The following is a 26,928-nucleotide window of genomic DNA, read 5'->3' as shown; positions in this document are numbered from 1 at the left end:
CAAAGATTGTTTAAAATATTAGTAGAATTACTTCTCATTATTCTGGCAACACAGTGGCACAACTGTCAAAACGTTAAACACAGCGACAGCCATTTTGTTTTTCCAACGAAGTGGCTCATGGATGGATGCGTGGTGTCAGTGGTTTAAAAATCTCAGGGTGAATAACGGCGAGTTTCCCTGGTAATAGTTTGATTATCGTACACAGTTTTATTGATAAACGATTGTTTTTACTCTGCTTCCTACAAATTTACAAGGATTTAAAACTATATGACACGTTTGACGATAAATATTTTTGAGGGTATGATTTCTCATATACCTATCCTTCTCAGTTTCGTTATTTTTCGTTACGTAACGAAACTAATAAAATATAAGGCTTAGTCCATACAGTAAAACTTTGTGTCCTACCTACCTACTTAATTTAAAACAAAATACGATTAAAGTTGTAAATTTATAATAAATTTATAATAAATATTGTTCATTGGAATTATAATGTTTCCTAATTAATTATTTTATGTTTTTATGAAACCGAGCAACATATTTTTTTCCATGTGTCCCACGCCTTACGTTATCAGTTTCGTTACAGCAATTATCAGTTTCGTTTAATCTCAGTTTAGTAACGAAATCCAAAAGGTAGATATTTTCTGCAATTCACCCACCCGCTATCTTCAGTGTACCCGTAAACAAGATGCATGTAACTGCGTCGAAATATCGGGACCTCAAAAACAATACAAAAAGTAATCACGTCTATATCCCGGTCAATATAAGTCGTTATAAATGTTATAATTGGTAGACGACACGATATTCAACTTTTTTATCGTTATATATTCAATATTGTAGGTACCTAGTCCGTGTAGCTACCTACGTTATTGAAAATGTATGTAACACTCAGACAACTGGTGGGTCGGGGTTTTATACTAAAACGCGCTATGTTCAGACTTGAGACTAGGTTCGACATCGTAATAGTTGATGCTTGCGCACGACCTCACGTCGTCTTACCTCTTTTTTTTTTACCACGTCGGTGGCAATCAAGCATACGGCCCGCCTGATGGTAAGCAGTTACCGTAGCCTATGGACGCCTGCAACACCGGAGATATTACACGCGCGTTGCCGACGCTAACACTCCTAGCTCTGGCAACCTTACTTACCGGCAGAAACACAACACTATGAGTAGGGTCTAGTGTTATTTGGCTGCGGTTTTCTGCAAGGTGGAGGTACTTCCCCAGTTGGGCTCTGCTCTAGATCTGGAATAACATCCGCTGTCCTGTGCCCTACCACACAAAGCGAGATGTCATTCACAGTGCCCATACCTCTCTTTTGGACGCAGTTTAAGGACATACCCGGGTCTTACGTGTTTATCTGTTAAAACGCGTACCTATTCATATTACATCGTGATTATCTGTTTAAATAAAGCGAAGAAAATAATTATTTATGTTACTGTAATGTTTCCATAGTATACTTATAAGTTTTAATTATTGAGACTAAATAGACTTGTGTACGATTGTCTATCTTTTTCTAATTAATAAGTAGCCGCTTGTTGTAAGGTCAGAGTTGCCGTGTCCAAGCGCTACATATGCTGTGATACCCAATACTCTTTGCTGTATACAATGTACCAACATAATCCGACGCTCGCATGACCTGATCACAGCCAATGGAACACAATCCTCAGCATTAGGGTATCGACGGGGAGAGCAAGATTTTCCTTAAGCTCTTAACGATTATATAGGTTGAGACAAGGTCGATTCTATATAATAATAATGATATCTATAATAATTACAAAGGTCGCCAGATGTTTTAAGAACATATTGTTTTTTATTACTCAATTGAATTTATATTAATTTGTTTAAATCGGTGTAAAAACTTATTAGCACTAACTGCACCTGCCATGACACCCGATACTCTTCGCTTTACATAATGCTCGGGCCGCAGTGTGACGACCAATACCTGCCAGTAGCAGACAAGGGTAGAAAAACTCATCTTTATGGTTTATGAAAGTGGTGTAAAAGAACGTGCCTAAATGTAGTATCCACTACAGCGTTATATTAACAAATGGGTCTTTTTAGGGTTCCGTACCCAAAGGGTAAAACGGGACCCTATTACTAAGACTCCTCTGTCCGTCTGTCTGTCACCAGGCTGTATCTCATGAACCGTGATAGCTAATAGAACGTTGAAATTTTCACAGATGATGTATTTCTGTTGCCGCTATAACAACAAGTACTAAAAAGTACGGAACCCTCGAACCCTGTCCGGTTTTTTATTCGAGACACATGACAAGAATAAAATATGAAAATAGAGTACCTACCCTTATTTACCAATTCCCATAATTATTATCAGTGATAGAATCTGAGCGACAGACATCCGTCCCATTTGAATATTAGATTAAAAGACAAGCTGAGAAGTGCTCTCGCCCACTCGACCCGCATGTAAACTAGTCAGCGCATCGAGCGACTGTCAAAATATCCTGCTTAAGGCTAATTCGAACGCGAACAATTTATGCGCAACCCACGCGCTGAAATACGGCGCACGCCTCTTTCTACCCTTTTACGAACAATATTTATTGAAGCGACTCGCACGCTCCAATGAGCCGACCATATGCTGCCCGTTTGACATGTAACTCATACTTATTGTGATCTATGACACAGTGTAGCCAAGCGGCCGCGACCGTAGACTCCACGCTTAGCAGGTTTTAAGCGCTAATAAGTGGCCGCGCGTAACTATGGATCCATTTAATATGCAGCTAGGCGTCATAAGATCGGCATCTGCGGTACGGACGGAAACTTCCCGATATTGAATTTAAAATAAACATCGCGTAATGTATTGAAGCCATTTTCCATAAGCTGAGACGGCGCGCATACGGCGCGGCGCGCGTCGCCAATCCTTCATTTCCCGCAGCGATATGCTTGATCCTGGCGCTGAGCCAGCAGTTCCGAGAACTCCAGAGAAGGTTACGCGACGTCTCGCCTCTCTTTATATGCCTAAATATTTCACATCTTGTTTACATAAGACGGGTTCTCTTAAGAGGAAAGGGGACGGCCGTTTCTCCATACAAACGTAGTCCCCATTTTCCTCTCTGGTTATTGACATTATGGAGAATATTTTTACATAATTGGACGTAGGTGTATTAACCATAGCTAATTAGGTATGCCCCTACGTTTGACTTTTTTCAATCATTCGATTATGGTAAAAAATTTGCAGTAGATAGGGTTGGGTGCCAAGTCGTTAACTAATACCTACTTTATCCGCATGAGGTCAGTGAAATTTATGAGTAGAATTTATATGGACGTTTGTTGTGGTAGGACCTAGACCTTTAGGAGAAAGATATTTGAACCGCCGCGCAAGAGGTCGCGCGAATGCCAGTGTCGTCGCTTTGATTGGACGGGAGGAGCCGTACTGATTTCTCGGCACTACATCACCACTCGTAATTCGTTATTGAAAAATATTATTTATCATCTCCATTACAACCGTAAGTTATTTCATTCGTCAATTACTTCAAGGAAATCGATTTAAAAATCAAAGAGAAGTTTACGATAGGTAATGTTTATGATTCCGAAGTAATTACTACCTACTTACTTGCATGAATCGCTGCTACGTTCTTAACAGAAGAACTTTACCGCAGTAAAATATAGTGAAACTACCTACCAAAGTACATTGACTTATCATAGTTTTTATACACACAAATTAAATTAACATACCTACCTATCTACTTAGGTTTCGCCTTTATATACAATTCTTGTTAGGAATAAAGTTTGTATTGTAGTTACAGTTGTCTGTTGTACAACTCGTTTATTATTTGCAAAGTTGCATCAGCTTCATGCTCCTGGCAGGGGAGAGAAATAACAAGAATAAAATATGTAAATAGTGCAGCAGACAAACGATTTACACATCGTGATTGTAGCATCCTGATCTGTATCGCGGCGCCGCGCCGGCATCGGCACCCTCCTTCCTTATTACGAGCGCCCGCGTCGATATCGAACAGGATCATTGTTCTCTTAATGACGACATGACAAACCAATTCGACACTTATACATCAAGAGGTGCCTGACAGGTTAAAATTGTGTGTTCTTGACTAAGAAAAATGTAGTACTGATTTTACTGTAAGAGAGATGACTAGGTATTTCTACTATGTTCAAAAGATAAAATCAATTTATACCTAAAAACACAATTAGAGTTAAAATTGTGTTTTTTTTTGTACGTACAAAAACATTTCAAATGACAACCGAAAATATGTAACATTTTATACTTTTTACTCGTACCTGCTATTGTCGGAGATGTTTTAGGGTCCCAGTGTATAGAAAAATTAATGCATTACCATCAACATCATAAAACACATTAAGATCAATAATGTTCTCACGCAACGTGTCTAGTTATCAGTTCACTCGTGGAGTGAGGTTAATTAAATAGTTACGAGAGCGATAACAGTGACGCCTATTTATAGAGGACGGGGCACCTTATCGACCTGAGCCATCTGAATCATCTGATAGCGAACTATCTACGGTACCGAATCGCTTGCGCTGGCGCCTCTATTGACAACTCCATTCCAATTAAACTGGACGTCTATCGATTCATCTCTTAAGGTTCTGTGGATCAAATATATATTACATAGAGAATGTGAAAGGTTTTTGGAATATGTACCTACCTAATGACCGTCCGCCTTATATATAAAAATCGACAAATTTAATATGCATGTTGTCGGAATCCTTTTCAATGGACTCTTCCCTTCGGATTTTCTTTGCAATGTACCTTCTGAAATGGAAGCATGTTGGTACACCAATTGCATTATATCCTTTTTTATCTTGTTTTAGTACCCCTTTGTACACGTTTACTTTATTTTCTCTGTGTTATGTACTTGTTTTGTGCAATAAAGTGTTTTATTACTACCTACTATATCCTCTTGCAGCCCACAAACAGTAATTAGTTTAAAAATAGTTATTTGTTTTACAAGGGGGCAAAGTTGTTGTTTAACCTCTCGTGCTAATTGATACCCGAGCTAGCGTAAGATTCCAAAACTGACCCACGAGCGTAGCGAGTAGTTCGAAAAACGGAATCTTGAGCCTTGCGAGGGTTTCAAGCCACGACGGCTAAACAAATTTTTCACCACACCAACACAAGGAAAATACTAACTGTAAAATATCAAACAAAATTAAAGCAAATCGATTCAAACTGAACGTTATTAAATATTTATCATTCAAAATCATCATTTAAAAGTCAACTCTACCAGCCAACATAAGGAATCAACTCAAAATTTGCATTTAATTACTTTGCTTCACATGTGGATAAAATGCAACTTTCTTATCAGTTTTTGAACAATCAAGAGAGCCTTTAGCAATTGGTCCACACAATAAATTTTAGGCATCAGGCGGCTTGAAGCCCCTGAAGTGGCTTGAAGTGGCACCTGTTGTTTCTAGTTTTTAATTTTAACATCATTTATCCGATTCCATGGATGTTTTACCAATCTGTTACTGTTAAATTTATTTGGTAAACAAATACTTCGAATTAGAAATCGAGAAGCAGAAACCACTTCATGAGTCTGTGGTAATAGCTAGTAGTAATATTGAACACAAAATGGGCTGTCTCTCCACGAGAAGCTAATTACGACTATGAAAATTACGAAGCCATGTCGGTGATATTAAATAGGTGTTCTTAGTTACATTATAGGCCGCTCGAGCTAGTTTAGAAGCCGACTCCTTAACAGCTCGCCGAGGCACGACCAAAACTCGATCTAAGATGCCCTTAAGCTGCAGTTGTCGCCCCTATTTTAGGCTACACGCCCGTAAAGGTTCGATTGTTTCTCGTTATACAATAAATTGTGTTTGTTGCAGAATGCCAGTTCGGCAAGCAAGCCAAGGAGCTAGGCTCCAAATGGTTCGCGGACCTCGGCCCGCCTTTCGGAGTTATGTACTGCATCCAATGTGAGTGTGTTTCGGTACGTATTAACAACAGTTATTTTAATTGCAAACCAGGATTTAGGCTCATCTGCGTTAACCGATATAGAAAGAAAGAAAGAAAAGAAAGAAAGACATTTATTCCATAAAGCACACATACACAGGACAATACAATGAAAGAAAAAATATGTTTAAAAAAGGGAATATAAAAATAATAGCAAAAACAAAAACAGAAAAATATATATATATATATAAACAACTAATTCTATCATAGCCTCAATATCGTAAATTTCGCTTCTCGCAACTGAGCCAGTGAGCCTTATGTTGTTATATGATGACGACGGACGTGTGCGATAATGATGGCAAATGTAATTTCACAGGTTCAAAAGAAACGTCGCGTAATGGCAAAAGTGCACTGTCGCAATATCAAGAACGAATGTCCGGAGCCGTCTTGTGACACCCCCGTGCTGCTGCCCGGCCGGTGCTGTAAAACTTGTCCAGGGGATGACAGTAAGTCCACTATTCATTGTCCTCTCGTAAGATTTATGCGTAGACCTTTAGGTGGAGAATAATATAATTGATGGACACAGAGTAACAAAAGAGCATCAAGATAGCAGTCGGCAAACCAATCTAGATGGTGAGTTGGAGAAAATTAATGATGTACACAAGTGCCAGCCGGTCCGGCGTTTAATTAGACGGAGACAGCAGCGCAGGAGTTCTGTTTGCTTACACTAGGCACTGCGATAATTTTATTGTAAACACGATAATGAAATTAGAGACAAGTGAGGTGATTGCTGCCGGCAGGCGCGCTCCTACGGCGGCGCCGCGCCGGCCCCGTGCTCGCTGCTGCGCGGCGTCCGGCGTTGCTGTCGACGACGTGCTATACGCCCAAATCATTCTTAATTAAATGATGTCACGTTTGTTTTGAGCTAAATGCCTGACTGGTGTCATGATATTTTCGGCTCGTCATTTGATACCGCAAGTGATGCACGAGCGGGAACGGCTTACTACAGACTAAAAAATACCTAACGAATGTTCCTTCAACTTCTGTAATGCTTGATTGGTTTATGATACCTTCTAGACTTTTATTAATATTAGCGTAGGTAATGTATCAGTTACATTGGAAACGTATATCGCCGCCAACAGGTTTGCGAGTGACTCACGGCACATCTGTCGCGAAAACTATCCACACATGTGGAAATCGAGTGAACGACATAATATTATATTTACAAGTTTATAAACGTTTGTAGGTAAGTAGGTATAATGGCTTTGATGACCGTCATTTATTTAACATTTCGGTTGATGTTGTGTCTTGCGAAATTCGACACTTCGGCATCTAAAACTTCAAATAAAATAAATAATATGTTAGTGTGAGGAGCGTACCTATACCTATATCATCTACAGTTGTAGGAAAATGCTAAAATTGAGATGAAAGCGTCGTCGGAACTATTCACAAGAAATTACCCATTAGCATTATTCATCACTGTCGTTCATCATTCCATTAAGGAGGTATTATTTGTAACATCGGCGAATTTACGAACTTTAAAGGGTAATTGCGGATCGTAAGAAAGTATGTGGTTGACAGGAGGAGTGATGAGTGATGACAAATGATGGCGATCGAGAGTTCCCGCGCGATCCCAAGAATGCCTCATCGAGGTATACATATTATACACCTATTATACTCGTATAGCTATTAGATTCAGACAGGAATAATTTTGAAGAAAAAAAAACTTCCTACAATTCTAAGGTAAGACATGACGGCCTTTGTTTAGCAAAGATGCTGAATAAATGATTAACTTTATTCATTTAGGTTTCTTGCTGATTTTTATGACGAGTAGCCAAAGTTTCTCTGACATGTATGAAATAATCCTGGTGAATGTAAATCGTTAGTGATTGAATACAAATTTAAAACTTACTCGTTTTCTTCATCAATCAATTCAGAATCAGAAACTATTTATTTTGACCACTGCCAAGCTACCTAATATTCACTTCACTAGGTACCTACCTATTTTTCAATTAATTGTTAGGTAACTATTTTACAATAAACAAAGTTTTAAACGCAAGAAATCATTCCCGCACCCAAAATCAAGAGGTATAATTATGACCATCGAAATTTTTAACTAACCAATAAAGATAGACCATTTAAGAAAAAAGATAATAAACTTCATTTTAACTGTATACACCTGAAATATAAATTAATTTCAGTTCATTCTAATCGGTTGTACTTTTGACTTCCGAAAATAACTGGCTTATTTTCGATACTCACAATACGAGTCGGTCTATAAATAGCGTAACTATAACTGCACATCAGACAAATATGCAGTAAGTCATACTAAAGTACTTTCGTTATTAATATTTGTCCTGAAGACCATAAATTCAGGCAGTGATGATATTGTCTTCGGTTACCGCGTTTTATTTCAGGGAGTGATATTTTAAAAGCTCTAGGCTTTTCCAATGAGAAAAGTGTACCTTCCTTATTCCTTACATCTAAAGGTTTTTCATTCCGGTACTTATAACAGGAGGGTTAAAAGCAGCGTCCGCGATGGCCGCCACAGCTGCCGACACAGCGTCTGCCTTCGTCCAGCGATTATATAGAAAGCATTACAATGGCATTACTCAGATGCACCGGGCGGTTGCAGAAATGGCACGCGCTGCCCCCCGACCCCCTCCGTTGCAAATATAGCTGGTGCTGATGGTTATTCCGGGCGCGGACGTCGACCCGAACGCCGCGACGCCGTCTGCTCTCCTTTTTAGCGAACGATACTTCACAACCGAAGCATTTTTGCAAATTAATATCGATAATGTCAACAAACGTGTGCCATCACTACGTTACTTAAGTGACCTTTTGCGTCCGAGGATTTAATATGTATGTAGGTACCTAAATGCTACAATGTTACCGTAAAATTGTAGCAGATGGTTAATTCTTGCACGACCGCCACCGCTAATGCGCGTGTGAGCACCATGAAATTATCAATTTATGAAATGAAATTAGAATTAGATTGAAACAGACATAATGCACGGTTTTGATAACCTTTTCTGTTATAGGTGTCTACTTTTAAAGCTGCAATAGTACCTAAGCTATTTGTCCACAATAAATTGTTATTTATTTATGTGGACGGGGAGAAGTAGGATATGTCCATGAGTATACCTGCGCCAAATAGTTTCCTTTCAGGCACGGCAAGACAAAAAAGTTGCAAGGCGGACCGAGAATGCCTGGAGGAACTTGGTCCAAGAAGGAGCACATGAAGGGAAACCTACCTTTATCACTAAAAAGAAAACTCATGGACATGTGCGTTCTCCCCATCCTTACCTATGGAGCACACTTGGTCTTTGACAAAGGCTCAGAAATCAAACTCAAGGTTTGTCAGCGAGCCATGGACCGTAGTATTCTGAGCGTGAAGTTAACCGATCATATTAAAAATACAATACTACGTTACAAACTGGAATAACTGATGTAGCTAAAACTGCCGGCATACGGCAGGACACGTCTGCCGGATGACCTGTGGGCCAAAACAGCCATCCGTTGGGTCCCACAAATTGTAAGGCGTCACGGTAGACCTCGTCGGAGATGGCGGGACGAGCTTGACGCCTTTGACAGAGACTAGTGGGAGACTTCCGAGGATAGGGATACGTGGAAGAATAAGAGGGAGGCCTTTGCCCAACAGTGGGACAATATGGGCTCATTAATAATAATTGGTCCCGAGTTATACATACAAATAATAATAATTTTATTTTGGAATTTAAATCTGGCAACTAGGACATTAAACATATTAAACATGCATTTTATATTAACTAGGTATATTTATAAATGCCTTAAACCCTGGCGGGTGCTGCCTCTGCGTGCGGACACGGGCAAGGGCAGCATCCGCTCATCAGCTCGGTGTACCCCTTACTGTGTGTATTTCATAAAAGTGTCAAAAAGGCCTCTACCTCTAAAAGGGCTTCGGCTCTGCGCACGCCTCCCAAAGGTCCGGAACACTACTGGTCCGTGATGGGAAATACATACAAAAATAAATAATAAAATAATGTCTAATGAATCTGATATACTCACTACTTAGTAGTTAGTCTAGTGGCTTACGGTGATCGCTTATCATCATCATAAAAATCTACTTACTCGCTAATCAAGTAATCAGTTAATTAAACTCGATGGCAGTAAAAAAAAAAATTGGACATGCAGTTACATAATCTGCGACTACACACTCCATTATGAATGCCCCATAATTTGTGATGCTATATTGATTCAATTGACAGAAAAACTGTCACACACATATCTCCAAGTATAGATAAATCCATACCATATTCACAGGATTACATGGGACAAGGTAGTTTACGATAGTCTTGCTGGCCGTCTTTAACGTAAAAATTGTATTTATTTTAGGAAAAAATATATTAATATCCTAGACTTGAATTTGTAGTTTTGGTTTACATACCTACGAATCGAATTGCAAATCTGCAAATAATTAACTTAACTCGTAACTATAAAATACATCAAATCTGATTGATCGGCATCGGCAAGCACAGTTGGCCGTCTGCTGCCCGTTTGCTGTAATAACATGGTTTATCGGCCCTTTAATACTGTAAAATTGATAATTTTTAATTGCATCCTGGCCAGGTGTTGTGGTAATAAAATGAATCGGATTTCTTGCTCGCAAATTGAATTATCTAAATACAATTAAGGCCTTGGACTGTCTCTACCAGTAACTCGCTTACTACTCGGTAACAGACAACGAAAACATTAAGTGACTCGTGTCACATGCTCTTTTGGTCGGTGATGTTAATATAAAGCTTGACGAGCTAGTATTTAAGGTGGGTAGCACAAACAAAGGCTCAGGAGTCAAGTCGGCGGGCGAGAGAGTGCCTTTCACGGTTCATTGGGCATCGCATCGCCGACCAGTCGATCACGAGTGTATCTAATTCAGTGTACTGCAAGTGCCTCCGAGGAATTTGTTTTGTGCACGCCGATGCCCCGTACAATCGCCGTTTTATTTTCGTGAGATCAGTCTCTGCCGTTGCATCGCATTCCTCACTGTATGTTTTGTTTGCGCCTTTTTCAACTGTTTTGTGACTGTGAAAAGAATTGCTTTGATGTCGGCGTGTTTTTTTACCGTACAACTTTTTCACGCCGTTCGTTGGAAACGTCGGTCCCTCATGAGAACAATGTATCATCATTATACGGCGCTCCGGGTAGATTGAAGTGAGCGAGTCGAGGCCGAGTGGGAGTCTGGAGGTGATGTTATCTTAAACGGTCTGAATGGGTGTATTTGTCGGCCGCAAGTGCGGCGATCGTTATTATTTTAATGTCGACTAATGAAGCAGCGCTAGGTGAATGCGGTTAGTGGGCAAGTTTATTGTGAGTAATAGCGGCGTGGTTTGTGGTGCGAACGGAGCGTGACCAGCCTGGCAGCTGGACGAGGGCGCAGCGGCAGTGGCGCCCGGCCCTTTCTGATTTACCTCAAACATTAATCTTTTCATTAAACCGGGTCGGCGCGACGTATTTAAGTGACAATCGAATATCGACTCATTATAAGCTTGGCATATTTATGAACACCGCTACTTCTAGGTTTGGATAACAACGCAAGGAAAGCGGCGGGCCCGGGCGTCACGGAAGCTTAGCCCGCTATGATTTAGTATCAAGAGTATATAAAAGAGTGTTCGCGAGTGTATTGGCGTCGTAAGATGTAAATGTTTGTAAAACAATGGGAGAAGTATAATGTGTAAATACCGATCATACGTGATGTACAAACACGCGGTGTCGCGCCGCCGGCGCCGGCGCCAGCGCGCCTCTTCGAGGACGTGCGCACTTCTTTACTATTTAGGCACTTACGAGTACCTACGAAGCAAACGAGAACTTCTTTACTGTATACAAATTCCTTGCTAGTCCTAGTTTGTAATGTTTAGGTATCTTGTACCCACAGTTATTAATACCTACTAAATATAGTTTTATAGATTATGCTGCACGTAAGTTATAAACATCTAATAAACTAATAACACATACTATTTCTGTTACATTTTAATCAGGCATTATATTATGCGGGCAGTTCTGTAATAAAATCAAGATATGTTTAGTTAGATATTTATTTATTACAGTGTTTATTTTATACAGTGCCCTTCTGAACTGGATCATCGGATAATTTAATCGGATAGATAATATCTATAGGTAACTAATACTGGATATTGCGTTTTGACTTCATCTACATTAAAAATATATAGGTACAATAGGGTGTTTGACACATGTTGAATTTCGTAACTACATAAATTTAATATGTTTAATACATAAATCTAGTGAAACAGATAGAAAATCAGCCATTTTATCACAATAAATAAGAAACTTACACAATACATGGGAATAATAAAAAAATAAAGTAATTACTTAATACTTAATTATTTGTTAACTTCCAAATAGGAAATAAAAATGGTTCCTTACATTCTATTTAAAAAAATATTGTATCGCAACAGTATACATAAACGCAATATTTCACCGGCAAAATCGCAACTTCCTTGTTTTCGATACATCGAAACGGCTTCTAAGCAATAGCGCCGTTACATGGTGAGACGTCACGATGTCTTGCCATTTTGTTAGAAGCGTTTCGTCAGTAAAGTGCAAGTGCCAATTTGACCATCATTTGTGGCTTTTGTATTGATTTAAGACAATTTTATTTTATACCACATCGGTGGCGAACAAGCATACGGCCCGCCTGATGGTAAGCTGCAGTCACCGTAGCCTATGGACGCCTGCAACTCCAGAGGTGTTATATGTGCAATGGGTCCCATACAGACATTTGATCCTCAAAACAAATCTGATCGACTGATGACCATAAATAAAAAATTGTCAAATCCTATAGTATGTACCAACCTTTATAAAGTGGAATCAACTACTCGTATTTGATCAGATGATTGATTGGTACTCTTGAAACTCGATATTGAAGTAAGCGGGATTTCAATAAATTGAGATTAGTTAATCAACTTGATTACTTTATTCTGTTTTCAAATCATACTAACTACGGTATGTATGCAAAATAAATTTTGTTGTCCGTAACTGAACAATTGATCATCGTAAATAGGTAATTAGTATGGTGGGTTGATTTGTTATCGACTACAATATTTGAAGAATTATTTATGAATGAAGGATTAAAAAATCTAATTGAGCCGTGCCACGTCTGCTTGCAAATACATGTCATTGTCTTCGCAAGTCTATTAATCAAAAATAGCTATAGTGAAAATATATGTACATATATATACACATAGTAGTCGCGATGATGATGAAACTTCTTGTAATATTAGCATACTCCATTAGATAGACTTTTAAAATGTCCATTGCTACAAGATATTAAACTTCTCACTCTCTTCCTTATGATCCTTTTTAGCGTGTAAGTATGTAAGACCTTAATTTCACAATCTTAAGTCCAATGAGTGAGTAGGTAGGCATAGTACTGTAACGCATGTTTTCGCATTCTTTCTCTCCTGCATCTCATATGCAAATCTTACTATGCGAGTTGTATGTTGGACTTACGTCATTACTTATAATCTAGTGGATGTTTTGTTGTCGTAAACACGCTTTTGCGCTGGCGCCACGAATATGCGGGTTAATGTATATGGCCGTGTTTGCATAATAGGTGCATGTGCCATCGAATCTGTTAGAGACATAAGCTCTTTTACATAAACAGCAGTAAGAGCGGCACTGATTTTATTCTGTTATCACTGCATCTGAAATTACGCGCGCTTGCAGTTTCATTTATCATTATGTTATATGAAACTGTTTTTCTTTTTATAATGTTTATTGAGAGTATCAAATCAATAGATCACAAATTGCCTAGTTGCACTGTAGGTACATATTTTTATTATCACTACCAAGTACTACTAAGGAAAAAAGGTACGTGCAACATTTTTTTTATCCGAGCGTCAATGATGAGATGAGCAACATAAAAAAATCTTTTTTTTTTATATTTGAGAAACACATCACATAAATCTTAGAAAAATAAAAATAAATTAATATGAATCATTCGGGAATACTTGTTAAAAGTGTGGATGTTTTATTTTCCCAGTTCGTTAACGTGAGTACAATCGTACAATTTAAAAGATTAGAATGGCCTTAAATTTTTGCAAAGGATTGTACATGCGAGGTATAATGATAGAGATAACCTATATTTTGGTGCCAAAATTTTATAAATGGCACAGTTATACGTTGAATTAGACGCGAAACAAGAATAACCCGAGGTCAACGACATATCTGTTCATTGATATCTACTTTTTGTTTTGATTACGATTAAAGCTCTGTTTTATAAGTAGATGCGAGTACATACTGTGGTATAGTGGGAGTGGGAACGGGAACTGGATGAGTGAAACAAGTAGGTAAAGCCTGACCAGAAATATATGATAATTGTCAAGAGGGCGATGTTATTCTCAATGTATAGGGTGACAGTTCATTATAGTATGAAAAAAATAGTTCCAGTGAAATTCCGCAACATGGCGCGTGATCATATATTCCTGGTCAGGCTTTACTTATTAGGTTAGTTTTAATTTTCAAAATCCATAATTTGACCGACTTTTACCTACTTACTTAAAATAAATCTTATAATTGTATTGTTAACCAGCAAGATGTTTAAAATGCGAAAGTTAAAACAACAGTTTTGCCTTATAATTTTTAGCTCAAGTATGTGTCTAGGCGTGAGCCGGTAAGTAGGTATTACGTGCGTAAAAGGTCACAGGCGAGACGCAAAGGCTATTTGGAAAGTGGTCTGGCGCCAGCATTACGCACGTCGAGCATTTAAACTTGTAGCTAGTATTCTAGTATAAACTAACCTGTCGATTTTATGGCGGGAATAGTGTGCAAGTGTGGAAAGTGTGCTATTATTTACGAATCTCGTGATGTCTTTTATGAGCCGTAGGCGAAATGATATTTTTATACATTTTCATTTTTAGTTTTAATCGTGTGTCGATAGATGGCAGTAAATTGACTGTAACTACTATTTTGATTATTTTGTGTCCTAAAAAAAACTGCAAAAACTCCCAACACAAACATAATTCTAAGAAATGGAAAAATCTCTCCTCAACAAGGTTATCATATTATGCAAACAATATTAATTTCTTCGCTTCTCTCAATGGATAAGCGGCAGATCAAGACCATCCATACATTGAGCTCAACTCAACCAAAGATATGAACAACCTTAAGCGGCCGCTCGTCCAGTCCGCGGCCTTATTGCCCTGGAGGCTTATGGAGTGCGCCTCGCCTTCATTGACGACTAAACGGAGCCCGATAAGCTCCGTGTCCGGCTTTGCCCAACTAGGTATGTAGCATGAGGGCGTCGGAGGCAGTCCTTTACATATATTACTAGCTGTTGCCCGCGATTTCGTACGCGTGGATTTGTATGTTGGTGGTTATGTAATGCCCTTTTACCAAGTTTCAACCTCTATCCCCATTTATAACCCCGTTAGGGGTTGACTTATCAAGAGCGTTAAAATAACTTTTTTTGAAAATTTTATATTATGCCTTTCTAAGAAGTTTTGAAGCATTTGTAATGGATTCAAACTTTCAACACCTTTTTAACCCATTTAGGGGATGAATTTCTAAAAACGCTGAAATTACTTTTCTTGTATTCTAATAACATGCCTTCATATAAAAATTCAATACCCGCTCTCAAAAAAATGTTTGATCTCTATACAAACTTTCAACCCCCTTTTCACCACCTTAGGGGATGAATTTTCAAAAACGCTGAAATTAGTTTTCTCGGTTTTTAATAAAATACTTTTTTACAAAGTTTCAAATTCCAAGCTTAAAACAAAACGAACCCCATTACAAACCTTCATCCCCGTTTTAACCCCCCCTAGGAATTGAATTTCTCAAAATCGCTTCTTATCTCTTGTACACTTTATAAATAAAACCTGGTGTACAAATTTCAACTTTCTATCGTTTGTAGTTTCGGCTCTGCGGTGATGAATCAATCAGTCAGTCAGGACACGTGCATTTATATATATAAAATAATATAAATATAAAAAAGTAGAAGATAGATAGGGCCTGTTAGGGTCTTGAAAGCATCCTATACATTTCAAAGCGCGCCTTGACTTCGACCGATTATAGTATGAGCACGTATTTCTAGTCCTATATAGAATCGCATAGCGATTTTGTTTATATCTTTGTCTAAAAGCGACTCGCTGAAATAGACGTTTTACGTTTAAACTAACGGCTGTGTGACTCAAACTTAATCCAGGTCGGTTTCTCAAATTATAGGTACACACATTAAAATATATACAATTACCTATATACTAAATTTATTACCTTAAACTTAAAATGTGAATGTAAACTTGATTCTCCATAAGACATAGGTACCAATAAAACGGACCAGTAACAATCAATATTCCTCAACGAGCTAAGCCTGAACCACTTACCACCATTTACCTTTATTCAGGAACGTGAAGGCAATGAAAGCTGCATTGTGGTGAAAGAATAACGAGCGTCGGCGACGCTCCTCATTATCCAAGGACGTGACAATACCGCGACGTCATAAACTGTAAATATGGCCGACGTGCGGCGCAGATTACAACTACTAGATTAGGTGATCTCAACTTTTGCATCGAGCTTCCTGTGATGACTACTTCTACGCCAATACGCGGTAAACCTGTACTGGATGAACTTTCTTGGAAAGATTACAGTCACCACACATTGTCATTCTCATAAGTACAATCGCAAATTTACGTAAATTCATTATATCAGTGTTAGGTAGGGAGACAACGTTTTTCGCGGCTCTCCAAGCCTAGGTAAAGTCGTCGTCAATAGAACTTGCAAACAAAGTAAACAAATATGACAGATTTTGCTAGCGTTTGACACGTAACCTAACATATTTACGAAGGTTATTTTCGCTAAAATATTAATTATTAACATCTAATTTAATAAAAAAAATATAAATAAAATATTTAAGTATATAGACTGTTGATAAGGTCATGGTTGTCCTTTTAAAGAGCGAGATTACGAAGTAATGGAGGTAAAACGGTTTGTTTACATTGTTTGCAAGTTCTATTGACGACGACTTTGTGCGGATGCGGCAAACACTACCGTAAGTGGTAAAAATATGAAGAAAAAAAAATTGAACTCTAGACGTATGCGTATCGTAAGATAGCGGTTTGTATGTAACCTGGCATGGCATGGATTAATTTAGTGACATTTAGTGATAACAATGATACTTTGTAGTCACTTCGTAATGTGGAGTCTGGGGGAGGTAGTCTATGTCGTTCGGTTACTGTTTGCGCGTGCACAGATTATGATCCAGCATTTGGCGCCATTTCCATGTTCATTGTTCATAGAAATGTGGCGCCGGCAACCCGTTCCTATGCAATTTTATGATCGGTCGCTTGCAAATACAGATTACTTACTCATTAGACGGAGTATTATTGAGTACGTCAACAATTTTGTAAGAGAACGCAACATTTTAGTTTAGTTCGCTTACGATCCGTACGCGCTTAAAAAAAAACTTCCAAAAATAACATATATTTTGTAGCATGAAATGGTTGGAAATGTAACTGATTAGTGTGGCTTGCTGTAGTTCTTTATAAATAAAAGAGCGCCTATGTGTGTTGACTGGTAATTTTTATAAAACTTCACAGTGCGGAGTCTGAGTTTAAGCTTGCAAATGCTGTTTTCGCCACGTCTTCGTATCATGTTAGCAGCACCATGAATAGCGTATGACGTTTACAAACATCTGTTCAGAATTTTAACATTTCACGACCGTTTACGCGCGCGAAATGAATAATTCCTATTGCGAAATTACGCGCATTCTCTGCAAACGGAAACATGGAGTCAATAAACATCAGTTGCTCAATCGAATGATTTTACGCTGTAAGTGCATCTTTGGCAGTTGAGTCATGCACCATTTTTTTGAATTGGGTCATACTGAAATACACATGGACATCAGCGTGGCTACTAAAGTCGGATATTATTGGCCGGAATACTTGTTAAATTTTATGATTTTGCATTCTGATATTTGATGTTATCTAATTTAATGCTTAAATTCGTAATGTGGCATTTATAAAGTGAGGTATTCGGGAGTTGTTGGCATGTGTGTTTATTGAACTATGTTAGTGCGAAAGGCCGATGAGAGGAATGTAAACATAGTGCAGTGAATAATCTGCGACTTGGCGTGGATTTTATGTTGCTTACCGAGTGTTGGATAATTGAAGGATGATTAACCAGTGTAACTGTGACTTAGATCCTTAAAAACTACTATGCGTAATCGGAGTCTTCTAAACTGGTTCGAATGAAACTTTCAATATCCTGTGCTCGCTTAACGGTTGGAATAAGACCCATGTGTATAATTGTATAGCGGTGAGCCGTCGACAGATTTATCCTTAACACACGCTACGATACGGCGGTAACTATTGACTTGTAGTTTATTTAGTCTTCTTAGTGTTTCTATTTATTTCCGAGAGCTAGAAATGGAAAATGTTTTATTATAAACTCCGAACAAATATAAATAAGTATCCGAGTACGCATAACGGTAATGATAGACGAGATCTTGGCTCGGTTTCAGATTTATGCAACTTACGTGCATTGATATAACAAATAGAAGCAGAAATAAAATAGGTACGTAAATAATATCGCTATAAACATAACAAACCTAATATAAACATAAATATTTGGCAAAGGGTTGGATATTAAATTTGTTAGGTACAAACATATTTATGGGCCGTATATCATAAAAATGTATCCAATTTTTAAGCTTAATGTAAAGGTTACATTTGATACCCTCGGCAGATCGCAGAAAAACACCTATAATAATCAGTGGTACCTGCACAGTTACTACACGAACACAGTTGATATGCAGATTAAGGGCTTGGCAACAATTTATTTTCTGTCAAACATATTTTAGTCTTCAGCTCCATTCCTTAGATTTATAATTAAAGTGATAAATTTGAGCTATGCGTAGGTACTTATTGTGAGCAGTAAAACTATGAAGCATAATTAATTTCCATACTAATCAAGTGATTCTTGATTCTTGTAGCCGGCAACAGTCTTGACCTATGCACCGAGGAATGAATAAGGCAATCATTTTGTTTTAAAGGTTGCACGAGAGCACAAGGACTCTTTAAACACTTACGGCGCGATTCGGGAAAGGCATTAGAAATTCACTAGATATGAAATAGTAAAGATATGTGACGTCCAACGGGTAAAGGTACCTTATGGCGGTTGGTGCTTACGCTATTATTAACGCCACTCCAATTAATATTGGCGTAAGCCCCAGTCGCCATAAGGTACCTTTTGCCGTGGAACGTCACATATCTTTACTATTTCATATCTAGTGAATCTCTAATTCATTTCCCGAATCGCGCCGTTAATCAGGGAACACAGCTCTAGTACAGCGGCATGTCTCCGCCTGCCTCGTGGTTTGTCTCCAGAACATGCAAAGATTCAGCATGCATGTATGTATAAGGACACATCATCATACACATTTGAAGCTAAGATCCCGTACTAAAATAAGTACTTAGCTTGAAGTTGAAAAACCTTAATAAATAGTCACGTATAATATTAATTTATTAAACAAAATACAAACAAGCGCTCTAAAACATCGCGTGTTAATTGAACATTCAAATGACATATGTATATGCCTAACGTCATCAAACATGATCCTTTTCTAAAGTCAGTGTGTCAATGACGACGTTAATCCGTGGGTTCCTTAGATAAAATACCTGATTGAAATGGCTATTAATCAAGTATATCTAATTGCCGCTAAAAATCTAATAAAGTGACCATAAATATTTTGTCTATTAATCATCACTGTTTACATGAATGCATATAATTATGGCTTTAATAATAGAGGTTTACCGATGAAATACTTCAGTATAGAGCAACAAAAGACATTAGTTAGGCTGTATTAATCACAACAGTTCAGTATGTCTCACAACAGTTTAAATTCGATTAAATACGATATATGTGATTCTGTGAATTATGAAACATACTAAAATGGTGAACTCATATCAAAATCATGAATTTACTCTTGCAGCTTCATTGTAATGTGACGTCTTTGTTATAGACAGCTGCAAAAATATCACGCTTTTAGTGCGCACACACTTGGCTATAGATAGGTACCTACCTAAACGTTCCGTTTGTATCGAGATAATTGAACTAAACCTCGTCGCATATCAAAATCGGACTGATATCGTGAAACATATGGTCGCCTATTAAGTTTTACATTAGATATTTGCTAACCCATCTGATAAAGTGGCACTGATCCGCTCCGCCTTATAGATTGATAAATTTGTTTTTCAATTTGCTCAATACGTAAAACATAATCTTATATTTGTAGAGCGCTTATTGTACCCATTTCATTTATTTACATGAGATAATGTTCGCTTTGAGACGGCGTTGGTGCGAAATGTAACACCAGTGTCTTCGATTTCAGATACGTATCTGGATGTCCATAATATTATGGTCTAGTTTTTCGCAATGCAACATTTTAGGTCATACGACTACAATCGACCTACTAATATAGGTACTCATATGTTTTGAAAATTACTAACAGGTAGGCCTATCTGTCACTGTAGCCGCCGTGCAGGTCTCGACGACTCAAATAAAAAGACTTCGATTTGAAGTGAACTGATATAATCTTCAATACTGGTTACAAAGGTTAAAAACACCACTGGTTAAAGGTTAAAGGACAAAACGGTTAAAAGGTGTAGAAGTGGTGGTTATGGTGTGGAGGTTGATGAGAGAGTGATTAAGCGAAATTGAACAGAAAAAGGGTGGTTTAAATTTAGGTGCCTCTAATTGGCCGCGATACAAATAAATTATGTGTAGCGCTCCTATTGGTGCTTTAACAAAGCCTCCGCATACTAACCGAGCCCGACGGCTGCGTTTAGCTACTGCTAGGAATATTTTATATAAATAAAAAGTTGCGTTCGCAACAGTCACTTCATTACTTAGGTGTTAATGGATGCTTGCTTTATATAACTTTAAACAGCATTATTTCGGATCGGCGCCAGACACTATATAAATGTTAACTTTGCTCCTAATCTATTCTAGACAGAGAAATAGTAAATCGCAACATGGGAACTGGATTGCTATGGAGGTCAGGCATCAAGAACTTTGACCCTTGGTCTCCCACGTTTCACGGCCGGAGCCGGCGCCGGCGCCGTTCGCCATGTGGCGCACAAAGCTACCATTGATGGCTCACCGGGCCACCGGAACGTGTGCTATATCAGTTTATGTCAAGATCATTGCTAATATTATATTGTCTATTTGCACTTTATGATCTTAATTTCCGCATGCAGGTAATTACCCAGGTTATTCCCTAAAGCTGCTCTTGGATTTATTATGGCAGTAGAAACTTTTCAATAGCATATTTGCTAGTTCGATATCAATAAAACACAACAGACAGCAGTCAAATGAACAGGGCGACTCTATAAACCCTTATTAGTGCTTATACAGTCGCCGAATGACTACGGAAACCTAAAAATGACATTAACACTATTAAGCCACAAGCTATGGTTGCAAAGTTAAATATTGTGTCCGATTATATTTAAGAAGGTATTTTGTGTTAATTAGGAAAATGACTGATTTCAGGATTTTCAGAAATCAGATTTGATTTTTTTATCTTAATTTTTAGGGTTCCGTAACCAAAGGGTAAAAACGGGACCCTATTACTAAGACTCCGCTGTCCGTCTGTCTGTCTGTCTGTCTGTCTGTCACCTGGCTGTATCTCGTGAACCGTGATAGCTAGACAGTTGAAATTTTCACGATGTATTTCTGTTGTCGCTATAACAACAAATACTAAAAAGTACGGAACCCTCGGTGCGCGAGTCCGACTCGCACTTGGCCGCTTTTTTAATATCCCATATGTTTTATGTACCTAAGGTACTGTCAGTCCGATTGTAATAACTTATGAATTCATGTATTTCCGTTGTACCTATCTAAATATGACAAGTCATATTTTCTCTAAAAATCCCAGGTAAGACCGCTAAATATTATTAAAACATAATCCAAAATTCTGAATTAGCCTAAGGCATTATATTTAACGACATACATGTGACACATCAAATATTTGCTTTTGTCATAAGCTTCCACAAACTTCCTGTCAGTTTATCTCAATCCTGACCTTTGTCTAATAGTTGGACCGATCGAAATATTTGCAAATGATTCACTGATTATTCTTTAAACACCGTCAAGTATCTGCGAGCAGTGAGTCACGGTTCTTGTATGTACATATATCATCAATTTGGATTAGGATTGTTTAGACTATACCCGCCATTGCCGTTGATTGACTCGTCCGAATACCATGTAGGTCGTCATATTCATTTTAATTATGTAACCATGAATGACTGCATTTGGCTACTTGTAAATTAATTAATTGAAGCAACATTTTAGGGATAAAATCTAGATGTAAAGCTTTGTTATTGTTTTTACCACTTAATATACTTATGTCACAAAAAACATTCATGAAGTTAAACTAGTCTTATTCTTATTAATCCTAACAGTTGAATTTGTTGCCTTAACAAACTAAATTAGAATAGGGAGGCGTGCAACAGACGCTAATTAAGATTTACTGGGTACAAGCAGGACAGCGCACAGACAGATCGACACTGCACTATTTCAAGATGGCACCCCAATAAAAAGCTAGATTAATACCAATCCGTGTTACAAGTTGAAGACATACGGAAATAAACTTTCAGGAAGGCAGAACCTAATCTTATGATAAATATCTTTTTAGTGCAGTGTAGTAATGTCGGCCATAAACTGTGTTTCGTAAGCTCGTAACATAAAACTATCCTTTTAGATATGCGAAACGAGGTTTTGCGACATTTCACATACCTATCATATGAAAATGTTAATAGAATAAGTTATCGCCAAATGAATTTCACTATTAAATGAAATAAAACTATGAAAACGGATTATATCGCGTATATTGAATTTATAATACATCCCGACGTTTCGAACTCTTTACAGCGTTCGTGGTCAACGGGTGAGTCACCCGTAGTTTTATTTCATGAGTAACTATCGCGGTAACCGAAGACAATATTCACTATTAAATTTTAATTTCTAGGAGAATGGTGTGACTGTAAATTTAATTAACCTTTTTCACACTAAGAAACAATGGCAATGCTCGGCACTACGTACATAAATAAAATAATTAAAAAACACGACTGAGCCCTTAAAATCAACTGAAAAGTTTAAAAAAATATTTTTTTTAAAGACTATCATGTTTTGGTAGTGTTATCTCCGTGACTGTCCCTACCCTACACTCGTCTGCATTTTGATTTAAAAGGTCCCCCGACTGCAATTGAAGTGAAATATTATATAAAATTCAGACAAGTGTGTAGGGACAGTCACGGAAATAACTACCAAAACATGGTTGTCTTTAAATAATTTTTTTTTAACTTTTCAGTAAATTTGAAGGAAGCAGTCGTGTTTTTCATTTTTTAATTATTTTATTTATTTAATACTGTTTAGTGACAAAGACGAAATACCTAAATGAGTTTAGAAGTTATGTGTGAACGCGTTCACCGCACCGGTCAAAAGGTTCCCAATAAAGATACTTGTGCAAGTTGCTGGAAGCGTGCATTTGTCGGACGCTCCGGACCTTCGGCCCTACGCGGAGCTCGCCCTTCGATCTTCGCATATAGAAACTAGTACTTTGTTTTATGTTTAATCACTAACCTCCCACATCTCGGCCTTCAGCCTCACGTGTAGGCGCGCCTCTACCCGATGCTTCGGGCCTTCGGCCCAACACGGAGCTCGGTCTTTGGCCTTCGCTATTCAGACACTTGTAGAAGTTGCAGGAAGCACGAACCTGTCGGACGCTCCGGTCCTTCGGCCCTACGCGGAGCTCGGCCTTCGGCCTTCGCACGGAAGATACTTGTGGAAGTTGCAGAAAGCATGCACTTGTTGGACGCTCCGGGTCTTCGGCCCTACGCAGAGCTCGACCTTCGGCCATCTGATTTAGACACTTGTGTTATTATAACACTTTACTCTCTCGCGAACTTTACTCTCGCGTTTTGTACACATAATTAATATCATTAACGGGTCTAACGCAATTAAATTTCATTATTTTACCTCTTTTCCGAAGTTTCAGCCAGGTTGCACTAGCTGTGGTCACGGAAGACTGAAGTTCCAGTAAAATGTCAATGGTCTACGAATCAAAATACCAATATCTCGGCCTCGCGCATTCATACTCATTTACCGGACGCTTCGGGCCTTAGGCTCTACGCGCAGCTCGGCCTTTGGCCTTCGCAATTTACTTGTTCAAATTGCAGAAAGCATGCACCTGTCGGACGCTCCGGGCCTTCGAGCCTACGCGGAGCTCGACTTTCGGCCTTCGCATTCAGACAATTGTTTTATATTGTTCTGTGTTAAAGCACTAACCTCCATCGCCTGTAGGCATGCGTCTACCGGGCCAGCCGGGCCTCCCGGCCTTCGGCCTTCGCAATTAAGATACTTGTGAAAGTTGCATAAAGAATTCTCCTGTCGGACGCTGAGTGGAGCTTCGCCTTCGATACTGTATTATTCGTCTTTCGGCAGAGATGATGATCTCCTGAATTCTGCTATTTCAAGTCAATACCTACCTTACAGCACACATCCAGTAACGTTTTAAAGCACGTTTACATTAGGCGCCCAGTTAGCGGCGAACTTTTTTCTAATTCATTCGGCACGTATTAGTCAGCAGGGAATTGTCTGCCGGAGCGTGAACGCTTTATATATCAATTTAGTGCATATTCATTGTTGTCTCTTCGTAAGCCATAGAATGTGGTCCTAATAGGAACGAACCCTCACCTCCGTCCCCTATACAGTACGGAAAGCGGGCTATTTCATATATATTTAATTTGCCCTAGTGTCCCGTAACGTAGGTATAACGTAAAAGGGCTCTTAAGGTTAGCAGCTCAAGTTACTCACCTCGCAACACTATTTATTTAGTTAAAAGAGCAAACATCTTCATTTACTTTAAGCGCGACGGAGAAAACGAAAAGAGGTGTCTGTTTGAGATATCTTTGTAAGTCCATTTATCTTTGAACATTGGCTAATAACCAATTAGGCGTCAGGAATAAACATGAAGTAATTGACATCTCGCCCATAATGTCATAAGTACCTATGTACTTAATGACAAGAGTTTTATTGTTACGAAATCCTCGCCCTCGTTCTTTATATGAGATAGGAGAGGTAAATGAGGCATGAATTAATACATTGTTCTTATATCGTGCATTTTATACGGGTAGATATAGGTAAGAGAAATGTAAAACACGAAACAGCCTCAGGCGCAGCGAGCTCAGTAGGCGCAAAATGCAAATTGCTGGCGTTTCACCGCAGGACAAATGCGGCCGAAGTGTTGGTCGTCGTGTAAACAGCGCAGACGCGGTTTGTTGTTCTACTTTTTTGGGTAAACGGTTCGCCTTAAACGGCTGCGTATAGGCCGCCGCTGAAATACCGAGTCGGTACAATGCCGCATTCGGTGCCACCTTACATGGGATCGAGGGCGTTAATGCAGCGATTCCCCGTTGTTCGATACATCTGAGCGGCCGCCTATCTTAACTCGGTAAAATCAGCTTGTCGTACAAATCCGTAAAACGCTTTTTGTGTAGGTTTTTATAGACGTTTATGTATTCTGCATTCGGCTGCACGGCGTCAGTTGTTTACTTTGCGATCTTCACCTAAATGTTACTTACTGAAATATTCATACCGTCCATCTAGGACCGATTCAAAATTAAGTTTTATAGAAATGGAATGTAGGTGGGTACCTGCATTCCTGGGACAGTTATGCGGCTAGGCGGGCCTCGACTATCGACAAGACAACAATGAAACTGCACCTTGTGCTATAATCATTCTTTGCCGCAATCATTACGAATATAACCTATAAATTAGTGCGACGCCGACTGTGCAAGTCATTCGTCGAGGGACTTCAATGAAGGCTCAGCCGCAACACGCGAAAAGCACGTTCCGAGTTGCATCACGTTGCATCGCCGGGACAGATGGGATGGAATACGGAGCGAGCGCCTATAATGCGTTCCTAGCAAATTTGACTTGTGAAAAGTGGCAACGTTGTCTATAGATTGATATTAGGAATTCGGAGTATTGACCTGCCAATCCACCTTCGAAAGTTGAAACGGACAAATTTTACGACGGCTCCTCGATGAATTGTGTTACTCTCATTGTCGCATTTCTGTTGCTATTTGACCGTTCTGTCATTCATTTCAACAAATCTCTATCTATCTTTAGATATCTTTCTTTTTCTGCTGCTGCAACGACGCTACATTAGCAATGCTCTGCTATTACATTATTTATTTAGCCCAAGGATCGCAAAAGCAAATTTGATATCAATATACTTACGTATATATATAATATTATTGACACCAAAATCAATCTATCGTTGAAGGTGAAATTTTAGACCGTAAATAGATTTGAATCAGTATATCGATATGTAATAAGATTATAGTATACGTAATATGTGTTACACAGTGCATGCTGTAAACATTAAGGGCCCTCCTGGAGGGGCCTTTAAATATTTTCGCGATTAGAATTTTTCTGTGTAATATTATTTGATAAAATGGGTGTAAAAACAAGAAAAAAAAAACATATGTCAAGTCCTACAATTTGTGCACTGATCCTTTACTCGGTATATTTTCACTTAGGTCCGATAGCACTTGTAGTAAAACAATACAATCATTGTTATCTACAATGGACAAGTTTATTTGGCCTGTTTGTGGGTTACTGGTTAATTAGGTTAAGTATTGAAGGTATTGTGTAATCTTTAGTATAAGTAGTGTTCTTTCCCCTCGAGTGTTTATAAATAGACTTGCCTTGAGTGCAATGACGAATAACTACGTTTGAGGTTAAGACCGGTCTTTGTTATTCAAATAAATATATTAAATACCGTAACATGTACAAGATCCCGCATTTAAGAGGTCATATTTGTAAGTAAGTAAGTAAGTAAGTAAATATACTTTATTGCACCAATAATTATACATTCAGGGGTGCTGGTGCCTACACTTACGTATGGTAGCGAAAGTTGGGTATAGCAGAAGACGCATCAGAGCCAAGTGAATGCAGTGGAAATGAGAGCGTTGAGAAGTGTGTGTG

At 38.5% G+C, this 26,928-nt stretch overlaps 1 protein-coding gene across 2 annotated transcripts in view; it reads left to right on the top strand.

The window, feature by feature from the left end:
* LOC134746079 (dorsal-ventral patterning protein Sog) overlaps positions 1 to 26,928 on the top strand; it is a 114,452-nt gene that overhangs the window by 58,956 nt on the left and 28,568 nt on the right. Inside the window, exons 2-3 of one of the 2 annotated variants that reach the window (XM_063680312.1) lie at positions 5,817 to 5,920; positions 6,260 to 6,389. In XM_063680312.1, coding sequence (XP_063536382.1) covers positions 5,817 to 5,920; positions 6,260 to 6,389 — 234 coding nt within the window. Of the gene's footprint in view, positions 1 to 5,816; positions 5,921 to 6,259; positions 6,390 to 26,928 lie in introns of those variants that run through there. The other variant, XM_063680314.1, reaches the window with a different exon arrangement.

The sequence above is a fragment of the Cydia strobilella genome, chromosome 12, assembly GCF_947568885.1.
Source record: "Cydia strobilella chromosome 12, ilCydStro3.1, whole genome shotgun sequence".
Classification (NCBI taxonomy): domain Eukaryota; kingdom Metazoa; phylum Arthropoda; class Insecta; order Lepidoptera; family Tortricidae; genus Cydia; species Cydia strobilella.
This window is presented reverse-complemented; position numbering and strand designations above follow the sequence as displayed.